This window comes from Oncorhynchus clarkii, chromosome 32 (assembly GCF_045791955.1).
Source record: "Oncorhynchus clarkii lewisi isolate Uvic-CL-2024 chromosome 32, UVic_Ocla_1.0, whole genome shotgun sequence".
In the NCBI taxonomy this organism is placed as follows: Eukaryota; Metazoa; Chordata; class Actinopteri; order Salmoniformes; family Salmonidae; genus Oncorhynchus; species Oncorhynchus clarkii.
The window spans coordinates 11,410,492-11,422,522 of NC_092178.1; the positions used below are offsets into that span (position 1 = coordinate 11,410,492).

General features: G+C 45.3%; 1 protein-coding gene across 4 annotated transcripts in view; it reads left to right on the forward strand.

Annotated features, from left to right (window-relative positions):
- Positions 1-12,031, forward strand: part of LOC139392268 (rho family-interacting cell polarization regulator 2-like) — a 144,006-nt gene that overhangs the window by 97,917 nt on the left and 34,058 nt on the right. For 2 of the 4 annotated variants that reach the window (XM_071140132.1, XM_071140134.1), the window contains exons 3-6: positions 182-337; positions 1,921-1,999; positions 5,557-5,580; positions 5,877-5,930. In XM_071140132.1, the coding sequence (XP_070996233.1) occupies positions 182-337; positions 1,921-1,999; positions 5,557-5,580; positions 5,877-5,930 (313 nt within the window). Of the gene's footprint in view, positions 1-181; positions 338-1,920; positions 2,012-5,556; positions 5,581-5,876; positions 5,931-12,031 lie in introns of all 4 variants that reach the window. The other 2 variants (XM_071140130.1, XM_071140133.1) reach the window with 1 other exon arrangement.

Consider the following 12,031-nt stretch of genomic DNA (forward strand, 5'->3'; position numbering starts at 1 on the left):
GTGTGTGTGTGTGTGCTTTTTCTGTATCCTGTCATGAAAAGACAACTGCATGACTCATATGGAGTGAGTAGTCAAAATGGCTGTATTGACTTTAAAAAAAAGACCTCCTTTGTGACTATTTCTTTTGTTGAGGACCCAAAGAAAACCGTCCAATTTTGTTTGTTTCTGTGTGTGTGTCCAGGTGTAACTCGTTCATGGGGAACTCCGCAGTGCAGAAGAAACCCACGTCCAAGCCCAAGAAGCCCCATCTGTCAGGGCACAAGGCCAGCAGCGGCTCCAGGGAGCCCCAGCCTGAGAGGGTGGAGGAGGTGTATGGGGCCCTTAAACAAGGCTTGGAGTAAGCACACACACACAGAAAAAATAAAAACATTTACAAATTGGGATATTATTTTTGGATGATATATCATAGAATTTTAACAATATCACAATATTATTTTGCATTAGTTGGCTGTACCTGCACCAAAACTCTAGTATTTTTCCTTCATAGCTTGTTCTCCATCTTTTTAAATAGGGAGCCAATTTGTTTTAGGCACTTTTATTTCCATGGCTCTCTGGTCCCTCTGCATTAGACATATAGTATGGTGAGCAATATGTTTGGAACATCGAAACGCAATAAAATCCCAGTATCGAGTCACAACACATATAGATTTGGGAGAATAGTGAGAATTGCAATGCATATTGTATCTGGGGGACTGAGTGGCACAGCGGTCTAAGGCACTGCATTGCAGTGCTAGAGGCTTCACTACAGACCCGGATTCGATCCAGGGCTGTATCACAACCGGCCGTGATTGGGAGTTCCATTGGGCAGCGCACAATTGGCACAGCGTCGTCTGGGTTAGGGGAGGGTTTGGTCATTGCAAATAAGAATTTGTTCTTCACTGGCTTGCCTAGTTAAAACAAGGTTATACAAAATTGTCACCTAAGTATAGTGATGACATCGTATCGTGAGTTTCCTGGCAATTCCCAGCCCTAACACACACACATTCCACTGACACCCCTATTTCTCCTCTCCCTCTTTTCAAATCAAATCATTTTATTTGTCACAGGTGTATACCTTACTGTGAAATGCTTACTTACAAGCACTTCACCAAAAATGCAGTTTTATGAAAATATTTACTAAATAAACTCAAATAAAAAAAGTAACCCAATAAAATAACAATAACGAGGCTATATACAGGTGGTACAGGAGAGTTAAGGTACTTGAGATAATATGTTCATGTAGGTAGGGGTAAAGTGACTATGCATAGATAAACAAAGATTAGCAGCAGCGTAAAACAGTTTCCGGGTAGCCATTTGATGAACTGTTCAGCAGTCTAATGGCTTGGAGATAGAAGCTGTTGCTAATACACACATTCTCTTTCCCTCCCCCTCTCATCACTCAAACATGCTGCCTCGCCTCTCACATAGTTTCCATCCCTTGGACACACACACACAACACACACACACACACACACACACACACACACACACACACACACACACACACACACACACACACACACACACACACACACACACACACACACACACACAGATGGCCCATATGATAACGTTGGTGACATGTCTGTATTGACAGCTGTATAGTAAGTTATGGCCCCTCCTCCTCTCCCTTTCTCCCTCCCTTGCCCCTCCCTCCTCTTCTCCTCTCCCTTCCTCCCCCACCCTCCTCCTCCCTTTTCTTTTGTCTCTCCCTCTCTTCCTCTCTCCCCTTCTCGTTTCCCCTCTCACTTTCTCCATTTTCTTTCCCTCTTGTCACCTCTCTCTCCTTCCCCCTCTCTCTCTCTCTCTCCCTCCCCCTCCCATATCAACCCTCCTCCCACTCTCTCCCTCCCCTCTACCCCCCCCCCCCCCTCCCCCCCCCCCCCCCCCCCCCCTCCCCCCCTCCCCCCTCCATCCCTCTCTCCCCTTTCTCTCCCTCAGTGAGTATCTGGAGGTGCACCAGACAGGGCTGGACAAACTCACCTCTCTGATGAAGGACATGAAGAGGAACTCCAGACTGGTGAGACAGGATGTGAGACAGGATGTCATCAACAACACTAACTGTAGTATATGTCAATCCTAAATACATCATAGACCCTACACCAGGGATCATCATCTAGATTCAGCCATGGAATGTTTTTTTCTTCAGAAGATGGTCAGGGGGCAGGAGCGTAATTACAAGTCATTTGTATTGACCGCATAAAGCCCAGACAGATATAATATTTGACTAAAACATAATCATTTCAAACCTTGCTTATATCACATATCTCTCTCTATTATGCGTGGGAATAGCTTGGGACAGATTTACAAAATGTAAATAATTTGGAGCTGATTTGCTGGGGTTTTATCAGTCTTTTATGTCCAACAATGAAAAACTAAATACAATTTAAACAACTTTTGTTTTGAGGGGGACAAAATAACATGACCCGCGAGGTGCCTGTTGGGGAACCCTGTCCTATACACTCCTATGTAGCATAGTGGTTCTCAACCCAGTCCTCAGGGACCTACCTGTCATTTCACATGTTGGATCTATCCAACCACTAGCACATCTGATTAAGCTAGTCTACTATTCATCAAGCCCTTGACTAGTCTACTATTCATCAAGCCCTTGACTAGTCTACTATTCATCAAGCCCTTGACTAGTCTACTATTCATCAAGCTCTTGACTAGTCTACTATTCATCAAGCCCTTGACTAGTCTACTGTACATCAAGCCCTTGACTAGTTTACTATTCATCAAGCCCTTGACTAGTCTACTATTCATCAAGCCCTTGAACTAGTCTACTATTCATCAAGCCCTTGACTAGTCTACTATTCATCAAGCCCTTGACTAGTCTACTATTCATCAAGCCCTTGACTAGTCTGCTATTCATCAAGCCCTTGACTAGTCTACTATTCATCAAGCCCTTGAAATAGTCTACTATTCATCAAGCCCTTGACTAGTCTACTATTCATCAAGCCCTTGACTAGTCTACTATTCATCAAGCTCTTGACTAGTCTGCTATTCATCAAGCTCTTGACTAGTCTGCTATTCATCAAGCCCTTGACTAGTCTACTATTCATCAAGCCATTGACTAGTCTACTATTCATCAAGCCCTTGACTAGTCTACTATTCATCAAGCCCTTGACTAGTCTACTATTCATCAAGCCCTTGACTAGTCTACTATTCATCAAGCTCTTGACTAGTCTGCTATTCATCAAGCCCTTGACTAGTCTACTATTCATCAAGCCCTTGAAATAGTCTACTATTCATCAAGCCCTTGACTAGTCTACTGTTAATCAAGCCCTTGAACTAGTCTACTATTCAACTAGCCCTTGACTAGTCTACTATTCATCAAGCCCTTGACTAGTCTACTATTCATCAAGCCCTTGACTAGTCTACTATTCATCAAGCCCTTGAACTAGTCTACTATTCATCAAGCCATTGACTAGTCTACTATTCATCAAGCCCTTGAACTAGTTTACTATTCATCAAGCCCTTGACTAGTCTACTATTCATCAAGCCCTTGAACTAGTTTACTATTCATCAAGCCCTTGACTAGTCTACTATTCATCAAGCCCTTGAACTAGTCTACTATTCATCAAGCCATTGACTAGTCTACTATTCATCAAGCCCTTGAACTAGTTTACTATTCATCAAGCCCTTGACTAGTCTACTATTCATCAAGCCCTTGAACTAGTCTACTATTCATCAAGCCCTTGAACTAGTCTACTATTCATCAAGCCCTTGACTAGTCTTCTATTCAACTAGCCCTTGACTAGTCTACTATTCATCAAGCCCTTGAACTAGTCTACTATTCATCAAGCCCTTGAATTCGTCTACTTTTCATCAAGCCCTTGGCTAGTCTACTATTCATCAAGCCCTTGGCTAGTCTACTATTCATCAAGCCCTTGACTAGTCTACTATTCATCAAGCCCTTGACTAGTCTACTATTCATCAAGCCCTTGAAATAGTCTACTATTCATCAAGCCCTTGACTAGTCTACTGTACATCAAGCCCTTGACTAGTCTACTATTCATCAAGCCCTTGACTAGTCTACTATTCATCAAGCCCTTGAACTAGTCTACTATTCATCAAGCCCTTGAACTAGTCTACTATTCATCAAGCCCTTGACTAGTCTTCTATTCAACTAGCCCTTGACTAGTCTACTATTCATCAAGCCCTTGAACTAGTCTACTATTCATCAAGCCCTTGAATTCGTCTACTTTTCATCAAGCCCTTGGCTAGTCTACTATTCAACTAGCCCTTGACTAGTCTACTATTCATCAAGCCCTTGAACTAGTCTACTATTCATCAAGCCCTTGAATTCGTCTACTTTTCATCAAGCCCTTGGCTAGTCTACTATTCATCAAGCCCTTGGCTAGTCTACTATTCATCAAGCCCTTGACTAGTCTACTATTCATCAAGCCCTTGACTAGTCTACTATTCATCAAGCCCTTGACTAGTCTACTATTCATCAAGCCCTTGATTATATGAATCAGATGTGCTAGTGTTGGGATCCGATATGAGAAACGGTAGTCCCAGAGGCCTGGGTTGATTAACACTGCTAGTGTTGGGATCCGATATGAGAAACGGTAGTCCCAGAGGCCTGGGTTGATTAACACTGCTAGTGTTGGGATCCGATATGAGAAACGGTAGTCCCAGAGGCCTGGGTTGATTAACACTGCTAGTGTTGGGATCCGATATGGGAAGCGGTAGTCCCAGAGGCCTGGGTTGATTAACACTGCTAGTGTTGGGATCCGATATGAGAAACGGTAGTCCCAGAGGCCTGGGTTGATTAACACTGCTAGTGTTGGGATCCGATATGAGAAACGGTAGTCCCAGAGGCCTGGGTTGATTAACACTGCTAGTGTTGGGATCCGATATGAGAAACGGTAGTCCCAGAGGCCTGGGTTGATTAACACTGCTAGTGTTGGGATCCGATATGAGAAACGGTAGTCCCAGAGGCCTGGGTTGATTAACACTGCTAGTGTTGGGATCCGATATGGGAAGCGGTAGTCCCAGAGGCCTGGGTTGATTAACACTGCTAGTGTTGGGATCCGATATGAGAAACGGTAGTCCCAGAGGCCTGGGTTGATTAACACTGCTAGTGTTGGGATCCGATATGAGAAACGGTAGTCCCAGAGGCCTGGGTTGATTAACACTGCTAGTGTTGGGATCCGATATGAGAAACGGTAGTCCCAGAGGCCTGGGTTGATTAACACTGCTAGCGAACCTCATGTCTCCTCATTCTAATTAGTCTGATGATAATGTTGTTAATGATAATGGTGTTGTTTCATCATCGTGACATTTCACATAAGATGCCTCTCACCTGGGTTCTGAAGCTGGTAGCTAGTACGCTAGTCACAGAACAAACACATTTTGTTCAGACAGCTTCTCCATGAGAGGAGGCTGTTTTAATAGAAATCATATTCCTTTTGATGTCAGACAACCGCAATATGCTTTGCATTTAATTGTGTAGACGTGAGCTGTGCCTCCATATACTGTGCAGTAACTAACGTGTGTGTGTGTGTGTGTGTGTGTGTGTGTGTGTGTGTGTGTGTGTGTGTGTGTGTGCGTGCGTGTTTTTCCCCCCAGGGAGTCCTGTATGACCTTGACAAGGTGAGTGAGTAGGGCCTGGGTAGGGCCTGCCTAACCTTTCTGTCAGAGTGGGGATGGGATGGATCTTTGAAGTGTGTGTTTACATTTAATGAAGTTCCCTGCCAGGTAAAGTCAGAGGAGGGATTAGATTACCGTACCATAGTCTCCTCTCAGCTGAAAGTCTAACCTCTTTGATCATGTTACCCTCTGTTTTAAATGCTGTCATGGTTTAGAGGCGTAGATGCATGATTTACTGACAATATCTTCTCTTGTCACCAACACATTTTAACTCTAGCTTGTTCTATTTCTGTCTGCAGCAAATCAAAACCATCGAGAGGTACATGAGGCGGTTGGAGTTTCACATGAGCAAGGTATTTCCATACTAGCACAGCAGACTGTGTTCCTGCACTGCCTTGGATAGATTCTGCTGTAGCCCAATCTGTGAGGCAGCATACTGAGTGAAAACCCTTCCATCTGAGAGCCTTAAGAGAGCATGAAGTGCTTCAGAGAGGGTTAAAACTGTGCCCTCTCCAGTCCACTTTTCCTCCTCCTCTCTTTGTGCCCTCTGTGCCACCCCCACATGCCAACACACTCCGTGACAGCTCAGCCAGCCTCCCCACGCACTAGCAACAGCAGCTAATGAGTGTTGCTATGGACCCTTCCATCAAAGCTGAACCATACTCTCCAACCATCAACCAGTGTTGTAGATAGATTGTCAGTGTTGTGGACACCGCCCTTAATGTCAACTACTCTGGTTTGACCTTTTGACCTTTGAGGTCTCAAATGTATATGCTGAGAGCAAAGGCCATGAGCGCACACATACACACACACACACACACGTCCTTTAATGTTAATCGGCCTGCACCTCTGAGTCCCCCTGGCTGTACTCCCTTTTGCGGTTGCCAGATTGGGTAGAATTTTACCTTGCCGTGTCCCTATTGTTGCCAGATTGGGTAGAATTCTCCCCTGCCGTGTCCCTATTGTTGCCAGATTGGGTAGAATTCTCCCCTGCCGTGTCCCTATTGTTGCCAGATTGGGTGGAATTTTCCCTTGCCGTGTCCCTGTTGTTGCCAGATTGGGTGGAATTTTCCCTTGCCGTGTCCCTGTTGTTGCCATATTGGGTGGCATCCCTATCATGTACCGTCTGATTCTCTATGGTTCCTCTCCAGTAGCCCTGCTGTGTGTCCAACCTCCAGACGAACACCAGTCAACCACAGCACAACACACAAACCAAAAACAGCTTCTGTGCCAAAGGTAACCATGGAAACAGAGACGTTGGCTTTAAGGTTTCTGAAGAGTAAATTATAGTGTGACGTTAAATCTCTTTACACACACTCCTCTATCTACACACTCAGAAACAGATTTTTGAACTCTGTGTACTTCCAACTTTTGAAAAAGCAGAAGGTATCTCTTCTTTTATTACTTCAGATGATGTAATGTTTCTGAGGCCTTTCAACCGAGGTGTGCTGCCAGCGTGATTCATTAGTGTTGAGCGCTACCATTTTCTGCTGTTTTGTTGTCCCTCACACCTAGCATTGTTACACCTAGCAATGTTCTCCTCCATTCATGAATCATTTGGCCCTCTGTGAACGGTAAACTGTATGAGAATTGTATGAATTTAATAAGAAGTGCTTTCTACACAAGAATTACACATTGTCATTGCTAGTGATGAATGAACTAAATTTGAAGTTATGAGAATACTGGGGGGGTTTCTGAATAAGAACAACACAAACATTTCTCATATACAGTTTTGTCCAACTTTGTAAGACGACTTTGTTGTATTTTTTAAACATTTGACAGCATTGTATTATTAATTGGACAAGGGACAATGCATGCTAGGAGCATGAGTGTTCTAAAGTAGGCAGCCAGCTGATGCCTAGCTCTGGGTGGCGGATTGCTGACACACACACGCACACAAACACAAGCCCAGCCCAGCCCAGCCGTCAGCAGATAGCTAGCTATCTACTGAGATCAATGTGAGTAAAGAACTCCGCTAGGAGAATCACCATACGGACTGACTGCCCTATGGAACACTGATGATTTCAGGGAATTACATCTACAGCCTACCTCATCATTTAATCTACATCCACAGCCTACCTCATCATTTAAATCTACATCCACAGCCTACCTCATCATTTAAATCTACATCCACAGCCTACCTCATCATTTAATCTACATCCACAGCCTACCTCATCATTTAATCTACATCCACAGCCTACCTCATCATTACATCTACATCCACATCCTACCTCATCATGTAATCTACATCCACAGCCCACCTCATCATTTAATCTAAATCCACAGCCTACCTCATTATTAAATCTACATCCACAGCCTACCTCATCATTTAATCTACATCCACAGCCTACCTCATCATTTAATCTACATCCACAGCCTACCTCATCATTTAATCTACATCTACAGCCTACCTCATCATTTAATCTACATCCACAGCCTACCTCATCATTTAATCTACATCCACAGCCTACCTCATCATTAAATCTACATCCACAGCCTACCTCATCATTTAATCTACATCCACAGCCTACCTCATCATTTAATCAACATCCACAGCCTACCTCATCATTAAATCTACATCTACAGCCTACCTCATCATTTAAATTTACATCCACAGCCTACCTCATCATTAAATCTACATCCACAGCCTACCTCATAATTTAATCTACATCCACAGCCTACCTCATCATTAAATCTACATCCACAGCCTACCTCCTCATTCAAATCTACATCCACAGCCTACCTCATCATTTAAATCTACATCCACAGCCTACCTCATCATTTAAATCTACATCCACAGCCTACCTCATCATTTAATCTACATCTACAGCCTACCTCATCATTTAATCTACATCCACAGCCTACCTCATCATTACATCTACATCCACATCCTACCTCATCATGTAATCTACATCCACAGCCCACCTCATCATTTAATCTAAATCCACAGCCTACCTCATTATTAAATCTACATCCACAGCCTACCTCATCATTTAATCTACATCCACAGCCTACCTCATCATTTAATCTACATCCACAGCCTACCTCATCATTTAATCTACATCTACAGCCTACCTCATCATTTAATCTACATCCACAGCCTACCTCATCATTTAATCTACATCCACAGCCTACCTCATCATTAAATCTACATCTACAGCCTACCTCATCATTTAAATTTACATCCACAGCCTACCTCATCATTAAATCTACATCCACAGCCTACCTCATAATTTAATCTACATCCACAGCCTACCTCATCATTAAATCTACATCCACAGCCTACCTCCTCATTCAAATCTACATCCACAGCCTACCTCATCATTTAAATCTACATCCACAGCCTACCTCATCATTTAAATCTACATCCACAGCCTACCTCATCATTAAATCTACATCCACAGCCTATCTCATAATTTAATCTACATCCACAGCCTACCTCATCATTTAAATTTACGTGTGTCAGCCTAACGGTGCAGGACTATATCTCAGCAGTAACAGTGATACAGAGAGCTTTGCAATACACACTGCAGTATACACACACACACACAGCACAGTGTACACACACCACCCGCGGCGGGTGTTGACAGGAAGTAGCGCAGGGCCAAACAGGAAGTGGTGATTGCAACAGGTGGGAGGGAGGGGGGAGAGCAGTCACCTCTTTATCTTGTCCTTCTGAAGAAAATATATGAAATCAGCCTGAAAAGAGGACTATACATGGATAAATAGTTATTGTTAAGTGTGTGTGTGTGTGTCACTGTGTGTGTGTCACTGTGTGTGTGTGTGTCACTGTGTGTGTGTGTGTGTGTCACTGTGTGTGTCACTGTGTGTGCGTGGGTGTCGTGCGTGTGTGTGCGTGTGTGTGCATGTGTGTGTGTAATTGCTCTTGGACTAAGACCTACCCAGTTGGAGATAGAATGGCCCCCCTCAGGGTGCCTTGGTACCAGGAGGTACTAAACCATCGCTGGCTGTGAATGACGCACAACCATCCCTGTGTCCTTTCTTCAACACATCAGGCAGTCCAAAGTGATGCCTGCCCTGTCTGCAGATGAGAAGTGTAATTGGGGAGCAGGTGGTATGAATCAGCCCTGTGATGTTGCCTTGCTTAGATGTGTGTGTGCGTGCGTGCGTGCGTCTGCTCACCGGTACTGCCTAGCCCTCATTAGAGCGATGAGGGCAAGATATTGAAGGCCAGAAAAGCTGGGACTTCCAGGCACCTCCTATTCTCTTTCAGTATGGTTGTGTCCGTATTTGTTAGTGTGTGTGAGGACTACATCACTGGTCAGGTTGATGTCGTGGTGTCTCTGTCCCCCTGTCACCCAACACATGTCCCCTCCTCCACAGACAGAGGCCTGTGCCACATGGCCCCGAGCTACCTCAGAAAGCCTGGCCTGTGCTACATGGCCCCGAGCTACCTCAGACAGCCTGGCCTGTGCCACATGGCCCCGAGCTACCTCAGACAGCCTGGCCTGTGCCACATGGCCCCGAGCTACCTCAGACAGCCTGGCCTGTGCCACATGGCCCCGAGCTACCTCAGACAGCCTGGCCTGTGCCACATGGCCCCGAGCTACCTCAGACAGCCTGGCCTGTGCCACATGGCCCCAAGCTACCTCAGACAGCCTGGCCTGTGCCACATGGCCCCGAGCTACCTCAGACAGCCTGGCCTGTGCCACATGGCCCAGAGCTACCTCAGACAGCCTGGCCTGTGCCACATGGCCCCGAGCTACCTCAGACAGCTTGGCCTGTGCCACATGGCCCAGAGCTACCTCAGACAGAGGCCTGTGCCACATGGCCCCGAGCTACCTCAGACAGAGGCCTGTGCCACATGGCCCCGAGCTACCTCAGACAGCCTGGCCTGTGCCACATGGCCCCGAGCTACCTCAGACAGCCTGGCCTGTGCCACATGGCCCAGAGCTACCTCAGACAGCCTGGCCTGTGCCACATGGCCCCGAGCTACCTCAGACAGCCTGGCCTGTGCCACATGGCCCAGAGCTACCTCAGACAGCTTGGCCTGGCACAGCCCCTCCTCCCTTGGAGTTGGCTTATCATTAATAAACTGCATGTAGAGGGTCACACTTTAAATGAAATTGTACTTTTAATAAGAAATTATTCATGAGAAAATGTCATGTGTGAAGGTTATGCCAATGCACATGAGATGCAGTTGTCTAATAATTTATTGAGCGTTTTATAGATATTATTATACATTATCTAGGTGAAATTCTGTTCCCTATGATGCTGAACATCAGTAGTTCAGGTCCCTGAAGTTGTCTGTCTGATGGTTTGGGATCCGGGCCTATCCGCCTGTTCTCTGACCGTCCCCTCCCCTCAGGGAGTACTACATGACGTGGCTGCAGGCCTTATCTCTGCTAGTCCCTGGTGTAATGTAGAGAGGAAGAGTAGATCCACACTCAGATGATAAACACAACGTAAGAGGATTTCCTTTAGTCTTTCTTAGTCCATGACATGCAGGTCAACTTATGTGTGTGTGTGTGATACATTAGAATTATATTTTGGTTTGGATGTTGGTTGGTTAAAGACATATCCTCTGGGTCATCTCTTGGTCATCTCTGGGTCCTCTCTCTTTCTTGATGATGTTTGGTGTTTGTTTGTGGGTTAAATCTACTTTTAGTGAGTTCCTCTTTAAACCTAAGAGGACGAAAGCCACAGAAGATTAAAGACACACTTGTGAATAGAGCTCGTCCCTCTATTGCTAGCTGTGTGTGTGCCTGCCTGCCTGCCTGCCTGCCTGCCTGCCTGCCTGCCTGTGTGCCTGCCTGCCTGCCTGCCTGCCTGCCTGCCTGCCTGCCTGCCTGCCTGCCTCCCTGCCTCCCTGCCTCCCTGCCTCCCTCCCTCCCTCAGCTGCTGTTGCACAGTGTTTTCACTACAGTGTCCATTTAGAAAAGCCTGCCCAGTCACCCTGTCCTTCATTTCCTGGGGTGATGGGTGGGGGGAGGAGGGTGACACAGAGCTACATCCTCAGGCCCAGAAAGATGGTGATACGTTATCACAATCTCTAGAGAGGCTTTCCCACTGAGAACTCTTTAAACTTTGTCACTTTAAAAACACTTAAAGAACTTCCTTAAAGTGACATTACCACAGATGTAAAAGAAAAGCAATCAAACTAAAATCATGTGAACTGCCAATACTATGTTAGCCTTCCTCTGTCTGGTCTAGGTCAGGAGAATGAATAGTACAGTCTAATGGTAGTAGAGTCTAATGGTAGTAGAGTCTAATGGTAGTAGAGTCTAATGGTAGTAGAGTCTAATGGTAGTAGAGTCTAATGTTAGTAGAGTCGAATGGTAGCGGGGTCGAATGGTAGCTGGGGCGAATGGTAGTAGAGGCGAATGGTAGTACAGTCTAATGGTAGTAGAGTCGAATGGTAGTAGAGTCGAATGGTAGTAGAGTCGAATGTTAGTAGAGTCGAATGTTAGTAGAGTCGAATGGTAGTAGAGTC